At 31.9% G+C, this 16,405-nt stretch overlaps 1 protein-coding gene across 1 annotated transcript in view; it reads left to right on the top strand.

Annotated features, from left to right (window-relative positions):
* Positions 1 to 840: 840 nt before the first annotated feature.
* Positions 841 to 16,405, top strand: part of LOC127731083 (uncharacterized) — a 54,769-nt gene continuing 39,204 nt past the window's right edge. The window contains exons 1-4 of the mRNA XM_052239943.1: positions 841 to 999; positions 13,530 to 13,598; positions 14,166 to 14,263; positions 15,894 to 15,989. Of these exons, the coding sequence (XP_052095903.1) occupies positions 917 to 999; positions 13,530 to 13,598; positions 14,166 to 14,263; positions 15,894 to 15,989 (346 nt within the window). The 5' untranslated portion in view covers positions 841 to 916. The remainder of the gene's footprint in view (positions 1,000 to 13,529; positions 13,599 to 14,165; positions 14,264 to 15,893; positions 15,990 to 16,405) is intronic.

Here is a 16,405-nt window from a genome sequence, read left to right as displayed (position 1 = left end):
ATTGGTCTTTGCTGATTTAAGTCATAAATTGTAATTCACAACAATACAGAAACAGGTCCGCAATAAGTAGTGCACAGTTAGTCCCCATTGGAATTCCGATAACTTGACGATATACGGTATCTCCATAGCGAACAAAAATGTTATCCATTAAAAATTCAAGTGCAGTTATCGTATCAAAGCAGGTCCAATTGACATAGTTCTTTTGTTTGTTGTTACTAAAAAATGACCTAAAAGAGTTTGAACATATATATTCGCATTCTGACTTTTAAATGCCCATTTGATTAGGTATGTGATTTTTTTCTTAATGATATTATGAGGCAAAGTGGTATATAGGGTAGAAAAATCAAAACTTTGAACAGATTCGAAATCACCAATATGAGCATGCAATTTATCAAGTACTTCCAACGAATTTTTGACACTCCAAAAGTAAATAATTCCACTATTTTCAAAGGCCTTAATTGAACAATTTATTACCAGGTTTTTGATTGTACCAAGTGTACTAGTAAGTAGAATAGACAGTTTAGTAGTGGAACAATGGCTTGAAGACGCAATAAATCTATATTTGTAAGGTGTTTTGTGCAGTTTCGGAAGCCAGTACATAGTTGGAACTTTCATGTTATTCATGTTTCCTTGTTATTCATAGTTTACATGTATGCCATGACAATGTAGATGTATGATAAAAATATATATTGTATACCATCCATCTAAATACTTTCTTTACAATTTAAATGTGAAATTTCGAAAAGGGATTGTTCTCTTTTTATATACTGTGTAGTGTACTAACTAATCATTTGGAATATTTATACACGCACGTCAAAATAATAGGGAAGTATTATAGGTATAAAGTCTTCCTTTTTCCAGTTGATGAAAAGTGTCTATAACTATAAGACGAATTATCCAAGGAAAGAACCAAAAAATGGAGAAAAAATGTCATTTCAGATTTATTTTGTTCTTTTTATTTTTGATGTGCACAATTGTGTTGATTTCAGCATGGGAGGGGTAAGCATCTAAAAACTATTTCTTTTATATTATGATATTTATGATAAAGAATTTTGCTGTTATGCGATTCATGGCGAAGTCTAATAGATGGTTTGAAGTTTTCTAGTTATTTGTTAATTTATTTGTTTAATTAATATTGATTTAACTCTCGATTAATTCCATTAAAATATAAGAGTAATTGACATATTTTTTTCAGGAACTTTCATTTTCATCGATTTTCTATCGGTTTTGTGTATTTCTTCGTACTGACAAAAACGATTGATATCAAATAATTGCAAAACCAGTTTAATCGCGAAATACCAATTGTTGTCATTCAGACCTTGTCTATTAGTAATTGAAATATAGTTATTCAGACTTTGTCTATTAGTATTTAAAAAATGTAGTCGTTCCCTCTTGTTTATTAGTATTTGGAAAATGTATATTAGTATTTAGAAATTGTAGAAGGCCCCTCTGTCTATTAGTTTTAAGAACTTAATATACATTTTGTAGTTCTCTCTTTGTCTAGTATTTAAAAAAATGAAGTCGTTCCTCCTTTGTTTATTAGTATCTAGAAATTATGGAAGGCCCCTCTTTGTCTATTAGTATTAAGAATTCAAAATAGTTCTCTCTTTGTCTAGTATTTAAAAACATGTAGTCGTTCCCCCTTTGTTTATTAGTATTTAGAAATTGTAGAAGGCCCCTCTTTGTCTGTTAGTATTAAGAAATTATAGTCGTTCCCTCTTTGTCTTAGTATTGTAGTCGTTTCCTTATTGTCTATTTATAATTAATTATAAAGTGTAGTCGTTCTCTCTTTGTCTTTTAGTATTTTTAAATTGTAGTCGTTTCTCCTTCGCCTACTACTATTTGGGAATTGAAGTTGATTTTCAGTAGTTCCTGTTGTTTTCATACACACCCTAGTTATTGATGGGTGTCGAGTTCCGGATTTTTCTTCCTGTATTTTGTGTACTCTTTTGTTACTCTTTTGTTTTCCTTTTGGTAATGGTGTTGAGTGTCAATGTCCTAAATATGATTTTAGATTGCCCTTTTCGTAACGCTCATATATTTCTTCTATTATAGGTAAGATTTAGAGCTAGAAAGTCATATTTTGAACTATAGATTTCATTTTTGTTGAAGACGTGAAAAAAAAAATAAAACCGAATAGTTCACAAAATTACATTAGATAATATGCCTTTTTGATAATACCTGAAATCAAAATAAACTATAATTAACATTTAGATTGATATGTATTACTCTTTCCGGGGCACCTGAGTTCGATTCCAGGTTTTGGTGCAGTTAGTGTTGCTCAATCTTTAGTTTTTCTTTGTAATCTCTCTCTCTCTCTCTCTCTCTCTCTCTCTCTCTCTCTCTCTTGCTTGTGAAATAGTTGATATTTTTGCTTTTGAGAAGCAGTTCCTCTTTACAAGCAAGCTAAATATAATACATATCTATAGAGAATTCGATTTTTCTACATGAAACCTTAACAACCAACAAAAGGACGGGTAAGCTAAGAGCCATTATTTGGAGAAAGAGTTCAAGTCCTATTTAAACGTTATTTAATTTTGATGAAAGTGATACTGATAATATAGTGCAGAGATGACTTCTGAGATAAGTTTGTTGTCACATATATCATTTATGACAAATTGGACTAAATTCGCTATTATTTTTTTTTATAGTTTATAGTTAGAGTAAACATGAACATCAGCCTAACTTAAAGGATAATCTATTTAGAGCAACATCTTTCCATGATACGATTAGTGGCAAATCATATTTTTGAGCAAGGTTGTAACAGTTGCTCATATTTAAAATGAATGTATCGGAGTAAGGATATTAAGGCTCTTATTTGGCCCAAATATTAGTCCAAATTAAAACGTTGTCATACATGTTCCTAAATTTGAACTTCACATTTAGCGAGTTATCATGGCAACAAATCATGATGAAATTTGTATATTTTTAAAAGTTCGTGATTTTCCGTATGTCATAATTATTTTTTTTTGTGAAGTTTTTGAAATTATGTTTATTTCAGTTTTCTGTTGACATCCCCCCCCCCCTTACACACACACACACACACACACACACACACAAACACACCCGTAATATTTCGTCCTTGGTATCTGTATGTGTGGAACGCATATATATTTTACAATAACGTGCCTTTCCATAGTCACAATAAATATAACATCATGATACTATATAGTATGTTTAGTTTTTTTTAAATCTTTATATTATATACGTATATAGGTTACCATTTGAAAGGTCAAAAACATTTCAATACAAACAGGTTTTCTTTTATTTTGCAAAGATTCTTTACAAAAATAAATTTTATTTTTGTGTAATTGTCATATAATATTTCATTACTTACAATTACAGTGGCGTAGCTAGGCCATTTGTAAGTGTACGCCCGATACTCGGCGAGGCGTCTGAGGGACCAAAGCGGGTCCAGGGCAGAGGACCTCCTGGTAGGGGGTTGATGTGGCGAAGCCCCAGATACTTGCGTTATCGAGAAAGAGATACCATTTCTGTCATTAAAAACTCATCAATAGCTACATATTTAGAGTCTAGTTTATTTATTTTTTTTAAGTTTAATTTATTCATTGTGTTGATTTTGAATCCAATGATCATTTTTGTCTTAGAGAAAAATGTCCAAACCAGTTACTGTAAAATATGTTTATGATACTAAACCCCTAACGGGAGGGATTGTGCTTGATTTTCATATGATGAAGACATAATCTTTCAATCAGTTTAATTGAGGTCTGGAGCTGGCATGTCAGTAACTGCTAGTAGTCCTTTGTTAATTTATATATCATTGTCATTTTGCTTAGTTTCTTTTGTTACCTATTCTGACATCGGACTCGGACTTCTTTTTAACTGAGTTTTACTGTGCGTATTGCTGTGTGTTTGTTTATTCTACATTGGCTAGAGGTATAGGGGGAGGGTTGAGATCTCACAAAACATGTTTGACCCCGCCGCATTTTTGCGCCTGTCCCAAGTCAGGAGCCTCTGGCCTTTGTTGGTCTTGTATGTTTTTTTAATGTTAGTTCATTTATATGTTTTGGAGTTTAGTGTGACGTCCATTTTCATTGAACTAGTACACATTTTTGTTTAGGGGCCAGCTGAAGCCCGCCTCCGGGTGCGTGATTTTCTCGCTGTGTTGAAGATCCATTGGTGGCCTTTGGCTGTTTTCTGCTCTTTGGTCAGGTTGTTGTCTCATTGACACATTCCCCGTTTCCATTTTCAATTTTATTAAAAGGAGATGTGGGGTATAACAATCAATCTACAAAAATCCAAAAGTTTAGAGAAAATAAAAAAGCAATTCTCTATTTCAATGTTGTCGTTCTATTAATTATTTTGACTTTATCTAAATTTTCACCCATTTTTATGCGCAAATTCCGTTAATAGACACATGAAATAAATAATTTTCATAGATTTTCAGGTGAAATATAAAATTCTTAAAGAGTTCCGTGGAACCCTGGGTCTCGCCTGGGATTGCTTCTGTCTGTGTAAAAGTGTAATGTTGACTATAAAAAGTTATTCAAAATTATTTATTTTGTAAAAATATTTCCTTTCTCTATTGGTACTGTATACGTATACCTAACAACAAAATTATTTTCATTTACCTGTGTTTAAAGTTATTGCAAATGGATGGTATTTTTGTTCGAGCATATTGTTTTTCTTTAATTGTCTAACTTTTCTTACCGATATCACATGTTACTTTTATTATTCTTCCCTTAGTTTATTTATTTTGTATTTACATTGTGTCATAGGTCAAATTTATTTGTTCAGTGTATGTTCAATGGTGTTAATATGTCCTTTGATTGAGTTAAGCTATTTCAGTTGATATTTTATAGTGTGTCTTTCTATGTTGTGATGTTACACTTTTGTTTCAGAAAAAGGGTGAAGGTTTGGTACCATTAAAACGTTTAAACCCGCTGCATTTGTTTGCACCTGTCCTAAGTCAGGAATCTGATATTCAGTAGTTGTCGTTTGTTGATGTGGTTCATAAGTGTTTCTCGTTTCTCGTTTTTTATATAGATTAGACCGTTGGTTTTCCCGTTTGAATGGTTTTACACTAGTAATTTTTTGGGGCCCTTTATAGCTTACTGTTCGATGTGAGCCAAGGCTCCGTGTTGAAGACCGTACTGTGACCTATAATGGTTTACTTTTATAAATTTTGACTTGGATGGAGAGTTGTCTCATTGGCACTCATACCACATCTTCTTATATCTATCTATTCATCAGACAAATACAGGATTTAAGAAAAAAAACTTTTCTTTAGATGATTTTTCTTAATCTTGAAGATAAGCTTATTCCCAAGGTTCATAACAATCTAAGAAGGTTATCAAATTTATCATGTAAAAAAATAAATAAATAATCCCAGACCGTCTGTTAATTGTAAAAAAAATAAGTCAGTAAAATACTGAAAAATAAAAAAAAATAATTTCAAAATTATCTCTTTTAAAATCATTAAAAAGCTTCTGCCAAATGTTCATATAATTCCATGAAGGTTTGACAAAGTAATTGATGTGTAACAAACTTTGACCTCAAAATGCATCTACTTATTAATTACAAAACAACAAAGTGCTTTTATCAGTAAAATACGGAAAATAATAAAAAAAAATATTTTCATTATGCTTTGGATACCGACTTTTGATCATAAAAAGTTTGTGTCCAACTTAGGTAAAATTTCATGAAGGTTCGACAAAGTTATTGATGTCTGAAAAAAAAAACTTTAACCTTGTACTGCATCTAAATATTAACTGTAAACAAAAACGAAGTCCATTTAGCTGACCGAGCGAGACCCTCATTGGTAGTCAAGGTCGTTAAACACCCCCTAGTAGTAAGTCCATTTTTCACTATAAACTATAAACACAGAGATATGTCTCGCCTTAATGCTATTTTGATATGTAAGTTATGCAAAATATTTAAAGTCAATGAACCATGACTGAAAATACAGGGCAAAACAATATCCATGGAAATGAAGTGCCACTGTTTATACAACTGCATACCAAATATATTTAACCTACCACTAGTGGTTCCCCATAAACTGATCTAATCACAAACTGATACATGTAAACTAAACAAAAGTTTCAAATTCAAAGTCAATAGACTATGATTGAGGGGAAGGGGCAACATAAGTTCCATGGAAATGAGATGTGCTAATGTTAGTACAACTGTATACCAAATATCGTTGACATAACACTAGTGGTTCCCCATAAACAAACTAATGCATGTTAACTAAGCAAAAGTTTCAAAGTCAATAGACCATGACTGAGGGGGAAATGAGATGTGCCAATGCTCATACAACTGCATACCAAATATTATTTGCCTACCACTAGTGGTTCCTAATAAACTGACCTAATCACAAATTTATACATAGTTGACGCCGCCACCGACGACGACGCAGGAAACATGTCTCACTTTTTGACTCCGTCAAGGCGAGACAAAAATAAAAATAAATATTTATAAAATTTTGATCTGAATACTGTCTTAAATTTGGTCTTAAAAAGCTTCTGTCCAACTTCCGTAAAATTCCATAAAGGTCTGACAAAGTTATTGATAAAATCAAAAATAACTTTAACAACAGACTGAACCTAAATGTTGACGACGCCGACGGAATCTAGGATCGCTAAGCCACGATCTCGTTTTCGCGACATAAATGTCGCAGGGTCATCAAAAAGCAAACCACATATCGAAAGAATTGCTTAAAACCATAGGAAACTGAGTAGAATTCACAGTAGATTCAGACTTTGACAGAAAATGAACAAATATGTAATATGATACCATTTCATTAAAAACTAAATTTCGTCACTTTTATTATTGAAGAAAGAATAACAAGGCTCGTGTGCTTTTAAGGTTTTTTTATTATTTGTTAAGATTAAATTATTTTTTCTCCTAAATTCATGTGTACGCCCGGGCGTTTTGACGTAAACGTAGCTACGCGCCTGAATTAGTTTAAATGATTACATACATACATTACCTTCTAAAACAGAATAGTCACTACCAAATCGAAGCGCCTTCACCTTTTCGCTTTTTAAACTTTTAACAATTACTCCCACAGTTACTCCATTTGTTAACATTTTATAAAATTTCCAAGACTGAAATTCCAGCTGATGGCAAAAGACAAACGATAAAAAAGGAAGACCAGGGATGGTTATGTGACAAGTAGCGTCCGCCATTTGTGAACTATTGAAGAATGTATGAATTTTAATTGAAGAGTGGATCGACAGATCTATACAGACCAGTACCTCGCCTACTTATTTTTTCTAGTTTTGAATAATTATAGTCTTATCTCAAATTCTGTATGACATCTTATTGTATTATTTTTCATCAAAATTATAAATCAGAAATAGGTGGATCCGCTCACAGTTATGATTTTTCTTTTCTTTCTTTCTTTGTTTTTTTTGTGAGGGGGAGGAGGGAACGAAATATTGTGATGTATTGAAACAATTCGATTTTTTCGGGTCAAATAAACTGATTGAATAAAAATGATTGAGTGATATCTCTATAGGTTGATCACATAACGGTTCATCATTCGGTTTTATGATTTTTTTTTTGCTAAAGATTCGGTCTTAGTTTTGTATTTAATTTCACTAATATTACGGTCATGGCAATATGCCAATACTTAAATTTTAGATTTCACATATTAATATTTTCCAAACATTATTCGTACACTTATAGGCGGACACTGAATAAAAACTTAACAGGCAGTACAGACATTTTCTATTTTTAGTTAAAATATTTTATTACATCTAGATCATTTAAATCATATTTTTGTCTACTCAAATTTCCTGACGTATGCCATGATCATGTCCCATAACTCATAATTTTTTCCGTATAATAAGATATTCAATATCAAGAAATATTTCTAGTACGTATATATCTGACCCCATCATCAATTGAAAAATAATCTATGGAACAATTATAATTATACATTTAAATCAATCAAGTGAGATGAATATACAAGGCCGTATTATTTTTATATATTTTTTTAATAATTCTTTGTTTAAGATACATTTTTGTACTGTAATGATATTTTTTTATGATCCTTTTATATTCCTCTGTGAAAATTTATCACCGTGTGACTTTTTACTAAATTAAATGATGATGATAACTCTGTTAAAATGATCACTCTGTACTAGGTAAAACGGCGGTAACTCTGTGAAAATATCTGGAAAGTTATATATGATGAGAACGTGTCGACACGAGCAATTTACACACACAAAATGTTAATTGAAAAATGATAGTACATTTATTCCTTAACATGATTGCAGTCCGACTATGAACACTTCTATACAAGTTACATTATATACATGCACTTAATATTATGATATATTTACGCCAAATTAAGGCTTTCATGTAATATAAATAAGAAGATGTGGTATGAGTGCCAATGAGACAACTCTCCATGATGTGTACTCGGTTGCGTGTCATAATACATTATGGTATGTTTTTTTAGATAAATGAAAGATCTGGACACATCTAACAACTATCTCTAAAGTATGTTCGCTTATCTTGTTTTTGACCTATTGTCAGATATGGTTCATCTGGTTTTATCCATGTAGTGCGATTAAAAATTTTGCCCGCTAACTCCTACTATTCTTTTCATAATTTTATTACATATAATTTGAAAATGTTATAGAATCCTTGTTATTTTTTTCATGGTTTTTATAAAAAAAAAAAAGTGCCAATGTTAAATGTATGAAAAATTTAGAGAGAATCATTTCCCGCCAAATATCTATGGTTTATATCTCAAAAGCAAGGACATGGACCTTGCATTATTTTCTACTTTTTTAGTTCCGTTTTATATACTATCAATTTGCATGTTGTCCTTTTGTTCAGATTGCGCTGTCTTTTCCCACGACTGTTCCGTCTTTTACTTGCCGTTTTGTCCTATTCTCTGACTTTTCGTTTTTTACCAACTGTTTTGTCTATTCATTGTTTTCCTATGCCGTTATTTTCCTTTTCTAAAACACTTTGTTGGACTGATAGTTAACCAGCAGTTCGCGCCCGACGCATCGGTAATAAAACAAATGATATGTTTCCGTGCAAACAACACATATTTTGGAATAACCGTCATCAGTCCGCTCTGGTAAACGTTTTGTTGATACACAAAGTAAATACGTTAACTTTTGCCAAACTCCATTATCTTATTTTCAGACAATCAACATTTTATTGTTGCCATCATCATACAAAAACACTTCACTGTCCGTCGGAGGAATAACAGCAAATCAAGTTTGAGACAGAGTAGTGTTTTCGAAAATTGGAAGTATCTATATTGGCAAATGTATTCCTCTACATTTAATCCCATTACGTTTTGAGTAGGTGCTTTCAATAGACAATTCCTTTAAAAAACAACCGTGGGTCTCTTCTGACTTACCTTTTCCTTTATTCGTATAAGGCAATTTCATACAGGAAATCTCAAGAAAAATAAATAGAACCTTGCCTTTCCCCTGAGCTTTGCGTTCCGCTATATAGATGATGTCGTTTCGCAGACTTATATATTTTTGGTGACTAAATGTTGACCGCATCTTTTAAAATTAAATAAAGGATACCACAGATACAGTAAAGTTCGGTGCAAATCTTGACCTGCATCTAGATATTGACAATAAGAGTAGGTTTTAGATCTTTCAATTATGTTATTGTGAATTTTCATTTCAGCAGCATCTGCGTATATATCTTCAATGTCATACAATATTCTAGGGATTGCAATTTCTAATATAACTTCTTTAATAGAGGGTTACTGGACAAACGGTTTCAAATGGTAAATTCGAAGTCATCTCTTCGAAAGTAATACAGACGCCATCATGATTTGGTTGACCGTTATGGAATATCTGTGTGACAAATGATCTGGGTTATGTTCTAACTGTCGTTGCCACAATATGGTCCTCTTGTCCTCCATTGTGACACCACCGAATATGACTTATCACTGAATGTTTACTTGCCATGTGCAAATCGAAAGTCTGTTATTCCTTCCGGGGCACACGAGTTCACCCTGATCACCGACTATGACTTATCACCGAATGTTTACTTGCCATGTGCAAAACGAAAGGTACCACTGACTGAGTCGGATCTGTTATTCCTTCCGGAGCACACGAGTTCACCCTGACTTTTTGTTGGGTTTGTCTTGCTCAGTTTTTATTTTCTGTGTAGTTTTCTTGTCATAATTTTGTCTGTTTGACTTCGTCTTATGGGTTATGATTACCCCCTTATATGTTTTTCTTCTTTTTTAACAACTGCATGATACACGCATACAAGAAGCCAACTTTCTTTATTTCCACAATTAATTTGATGCTGGACTTTCGTTGATTGACTAAGTAGTTGATTCATTGATAAATATATTATTAATTTTAAGTGCCTCCTTTGATTTGTGATGACGCTATTTAAGAACACAGCAAAATAAGGGAAGACAAATTAGATAATATTATCACGAAAGTCGCTAAAAAAGTTTAAACAACTAAATCTCGATTTATACATTTAAATCAAAGGTTAAACTAAGATTTTAATAGTTTTTTCATCATCAATAAGTCAAGACACGTATCACAAATGTCTAAACATTTTAATTATTTCACTTTCCAAAATTTTGTTCTTATTTTTTCTTGATAAAGGTTTTCCTAGTACAGCGTGTCGCTCGCAAGAAAATCAGTACCATCCCGTTTTGTTTGTACTGGTTTTTTTCTACAGAAAATATATATATTGAGCGCATTCTCGAGGTTTTTACATGACAGTTTTTTTATTGTGGACAAAAGAGTTGCAAAGGAAGTCAAATTTTGGGAAGTGAAAACTGGAAATATCATTTAACTGTTAATTTCCCTGTTGAGAGAATTTTCAATTTGGTTCTATAAAAAACTGAATCGTGCCTGTTGATATTTTTATTCTTAGACAATGTGTAAAAAAAATAGTTTTACTTACTAAAAACTTATTTGAGGAAGTATTCCTTTTCTTTTGAGTTTTAATAGAATCTATAAATTACGAGTGTTAAAGGAAGGTGTAAGCAAGTTTACACCAATATAGATTAAATCTTAGTCTGATGTTATAAGTGGAAAAAAATACATGATGAACAGAATTTAAACAATGACAAGAATTAATTAAGAGAATAATTGCATTCATTACAGACCTACTTCAGTTTTCTTAAGATATGGTAAACTCAGTAGATAAGGAAGTACATGGTAATGTCTTATTCAACTTTTTAGTTTTTTCAATAAGGATTGAAATAAAATGTGGGATATTTCCTCAATGAGACAACAACCTTATAATACAATATACTATATAAAGATTTCTATAGTTCAGAATGCGGTTACAAACAAGTGTCCATACCATGCGTCCAGTTATTAATCGCCTTAATTCTAAACAAATTATGAATGAAATATACACAGTTTACTATGCATGTGCATTCAACACCAAGTTCCTTAAATGAGGAAAACAAAATGAATAAAAAAAGAATGCTAAACATTTTTATATTTGTTTTGTAAGCACATGGTCAACAATGTATTTATTGAAAATTGAGTAACTCTCTATAAATAAAGATATTATTATTATTATTATTATTATTACATACATAAGTACTCGTTGTAAAAATAAATAGTACATGAAAGTAATACTATTCAGCCAGGTTATCTTTAAATTGTTAATCATTATCATCAGATAAATAGATACGAAATGATTGACAGAAGTGGGCAGTAATTGACAAACGAGAAAACGCAAAAAGCGAAAACGCGAGGTCAAAAACACATCTCCGTTTATGACTAATCAACAAAGAGGTAGTAGGACCAGTTAACCTTTTATTTGTTCCACACACAGGTTCAAAATCTAAAAGAATTCAAATCATCAGTTCTGGAAATTGAATATTACAGTGTCATACACTTTAAATATTTTTCAACATAATACCGCTGAAAGAATTTTGATACAAAATTGCAAATTTTACATCTTTTTATCAAATTTTGCAGCGAAGAACGCAGTTTATCATAATGAATTAAGTTGTATCCGAAAGACAATACATAGCTCTACTTCAAACATACTTTTGATTTTAGTTGATGTCCTTCTTTTAAATTATTGTCAAAATCTCTCAACATTGAGGTTTTGGGGTGTCTTCTGAGTTTATAATTATGTGATCTGTTAAGAAATGAGCCATGATATTGTTTAATTATCTGTCAATTTAAGTAAAGATTCAAAGATTCAAAGATTTTTTAAAATGGCCCTGGTGAAATAAATTCAGTATAATTAACAGGGGTAATACGATAGATGACTCTCGTGGAGCAGGAATGGTTTACCATTTTGACCTTGAGTTCATCCCCGATAATGTTTATTATGATTTAGAAGTTCAAATAATTTCCACACAATTTTAGGCGGTCTTTCTCTATCATTTATTCAAAAAGAACAAATTCTAATATACAATCGTGTTTAGATAGTGTAAAATGAATATCTGCTGTCAGGGCTGTCTCCCTTAGTTTAAAAGGTGTAATGTATTGTTCGGACTTAGGAAATAGTCTAGATAAGATCTTTTTTATTTTTAAAATTTCTGATCCATTATGGTATACAGTGTGTACCAAAGGATTTGTTTGTTTGACAGACATATTTAGCAATATTGTAATTAATATATTATATCTATTGTATAGAAAGTAAATGTGCACTCGGTTTTTCTCCGACTTATGGTTTTAAATGTCCACTTGTTTCTTCTTTCTTCTGTCTTTTATTATATCATAGCACCAATCACTAATAACATCTTCTTCTTCCCAATGTGGCTTAATACTATTTTATCTAGCTTTTCATTTTTTGAAACATATCATATTTAAGAAAGAAAGATCAACCTGATCAATAAAATGCATTTTTCATAGATTTATTGTCTTTGATTTTAGTGTTTGCCTGCCACTGAGTTAAGTTGGATGATCAGATTGTACAACATAAAAAATAACTCTCTTGCTAATTTGGAAGCAGAAAATATTAAGACGAAGATATTTTCTGGGAGTAAGCGAAAACATTATTTTGTCAAACGACGGAGAAGGATTATCTCATATCAACATATATACATGTGTAACACATATCCAGTTGTCATATCAGCCTATATATATGTGTGACACATATCCAGTTGCCATATCAGCCTATATACATTTGTAACACATATCCAATTGTCATATCAGCCTATATACATTTTACGACACATATCAAGTTGTCATATCGGCCTATACACATGTGTGACATATATCCAGTTGTCATCTCAGCCTATATATAGGTGTGACACATATCCAGATGTCATATCAGCCTATATACATGCGTGACACATATCCAATTCTCATATCAGCCTAATATACATACATGTGTGACACATATCCAGTTGTCATGTCAGCCTATATACATGTGTGACACATATCCAATTGTCAGTGTAACACATATCCAGTTATTATATCAGCCTATATTATATATACATGTGTGAGACATTGTGATCTGCATCATTAATACTATGCCACTGATTTTCTTTTTATTATAATTTCCTTGCTCTTTGTCTTCTTATTCACATGGGTTTGAATCTTCTCTGTATTTTTATTACTTGTTCGTTTTAGACATAGCTGCACCAGGAAAAAACTAAAGTACAGAACGAGTTACTACTGTAGCTGTAAAAGACTCTGGTGGTAAGAAAATCTTGTCAGTAAAAATTCCATGAATAAATAACAACATAAATTAAAAAAGCATTGTCGAAGATGCAAAGGAATATGGACTGAAATCAAACACAGAAAATATTTATTTAAATTTATAATACTTTGTAATTTGTTATATCCCAGCACAATATATGTTCATTTTTTATGGTCATACACTAACTCAAATAATAACTCCACAGACTTATATTGATAACATCAAATTGAAGAAAGACAAGTTAACGAACTTTACCTGCATGTATGACCAAATCCAATAACAGCTAAAGTATTTGAGATTTTAGTGAGTTACTTCATACAATTTGTTTATTATTTTTTTTTATAAGTTGGCAAAGCATCGTGAATCTTTTCTTTTAGAGATCGTTTATATACTACTGTATCGGTCAAACTGGTTTTATGAGATTTATTTTGTTATCTGATAAATGAGAATAGTTATTCTTTCAAAGTTGATAAACATAGGTGTTAGTAGTTTCATGTTCCACCAACAATAAAGCAAACCTTTATTTTTTTTAACTTTATAAATGTGATTGTTTTAAATATATACAGGTGTTGTGGCCGATCAGCTAGAAACACTCCATATTACACATCAGAACAAATTTGTTGTCCAGGATGGGAACATAACGGTGATCAGAACTGTAACATCCGTAAGTTTGAGATAGGCTTTCGGTAACATCCGTAAGTTTGATATAGATCTTCGGTTATATCCGTAAGTTTGATAATATCTTCGGTAACATCTGTAAGTTAAGAATCATCCGTTAGTTTGAGACAGATTTTCGGTAACATTCGCAAGTTTGAATCCGATCTTCGGTAATATCCGTAAAATAGACAGATCTCCGGTAACATCCGTAAGTTTGAGATAGCTCTTCGTTTCATTTTGCGAGTTTCTCATTGATTATTAAAATATATAAAGCTGAATACAAATATAAGCTTCTCATAAATTGTGGAATTATAATCTTTTAGCCAGTTAAATTCACGGAACCTAACAAAAACATATGATACTTCACTTAAACTTAATGAATGAAAATATATTTGGAAGACAATGTGTATTACAACATTTTAATTTGCTATACTTGAACATATACATATTGAAGTCCTATGTTTCGCTACTTTACAAACTTTGAAATCACAAGTACAGTACCACTTTGTGCATGTTGAAGACGTTTCCTAATGTTTCATTGGATACTCCGTTTGCTAATTAATAATGGGATATGTAAATATAAGAAATGACGATGAAACAAAACTTACAACAACATTACTATATAGCTATTATATGACTCAAGGTGTCCATTTTTCTATATGATTGTATTATGGCTTATGTAACGTTCTTTGATATTAAATGAATCAATTGAGATTGATTTGATTGATTTTTGGTGTTTTAACGCCACTTTTAAGCACCGCTTTTGGGCTATTTCGTGGCGGCCAGTTTTTATTGGTGGAGGAAGCCGGAGTACCCGGAGAAAACCACCGACCTTCGATAGGAAAACTGACAATCCTAGTCAATTAAGATTGGAGTCGAGTGCATCCGCACGAGCGGGGTTCGAACTGACAACCTCAGTGTTGACTGGCTAGTGATTACAGTAGTAACTACTTAGACCACTCGGCCACCGAGGCCCCAAATCAATTGAGATGTTCTATATACAGGAAAACATCCAAACGATAATAACACTTTATAAATAATGACAATGAAAACAGTAAGAAATGTTCAGAATAAATATAGATTCTACCACTGCATCGAGTGTGATACGATATTTATCCACTCGAGACAGTTAAATTTTCAAATTTAAAACGCGAGGCTCGCCGAGCGTTTTAAATATTTAAAATTTAACTGTCGAGAGTGGATAAATATCGTATTACACGAGATTTGGTGGTGGAATCTGTTTCTCTAATGATTTTCAAACAATACGCAGGCAAATTTATTCCTTCTTTTCGAATGATCTGCAAAAAGATGTGTTCTTTCTATGTGACGTCATCAGGCATGGTCGCCTTTTTTCATGTCGTCACAATAGGAAATTCAGAGGAAAGCAAGAAAATTCGACGTCATAATCGGATTTTAACCAATGAAGAACTGAGATTAAACGAACCACACGTTGTTTAAATTTTTTTTATACAATGGGTGCAGAAAGGGATAAATTGACGAAGAATTAGAGAAAATGTATTATATGTAACTGGTGAAGTAACTAAATTGTGCTCTTCTCACATTTTTCTACATATATGTTATTTGTATGAAATTTACAGATGTATTGTAATGTATGTTTATCAAATATCCCATTTAAGCAATCTGTATCCCACCTTGTCAAAATGGAGGAACATGTGTTAATCCTAATGAATGCGAGTGCGCTGCTGGTTTTGAAGGTGATTTTTGTGATGGAAGTAAGTAAACATCAAATATATTAACCCTGTTACACACTCTTCTGTTCTATCATAATTGTCTAAAGCACTATGCTTGGTATTTTTCATATATAAAAAATAAGGAGATGTGGTATAATTGCAAATGAGTCAACTATCCACCAAAGTTCAAATGGAATGGATGTAAGCAATTATAGACAACCTGACGGCCTTCAACAATGAGAAAACCCCATACCGTTTAGTCGGCTATAAAAGGCCCCGACATGAAAAATGTGACACATTTCAATTGAGAAAACTAACGGCCTAATTTATAACAAAACTATTTACGAAAAACAGATATGACAGACACGAACCAACGACATACGGCTGATTTAAATGATTCAAAATCTACATTCGTGTTTATTGGTATATATGTTTTTGTTATCTTCAAGAAAATCTTT

This window comes from Mytilus californianus, unplaced genomic scaffold (assembly GCF_021869535.1).
Source record: "Mytilus californianus isolate M0D057914Y unplaced genomic scaffold, xbMytCali1.0.p SCAF_2, whole genome shotgun sequence".
Taxonomy (NCBI): domain Eukaryota; kingdom Metazoa; phylum Mollusca; class Bivalvia; order Mytilida; family Mytilidae; genus Mytilus; species Mytilus californianus.
The sequence above is the reverse complement of the archived record's forward strand: the minus strand, read 5'-3'. Positions and strand labels throughout refer to the sequence as shown.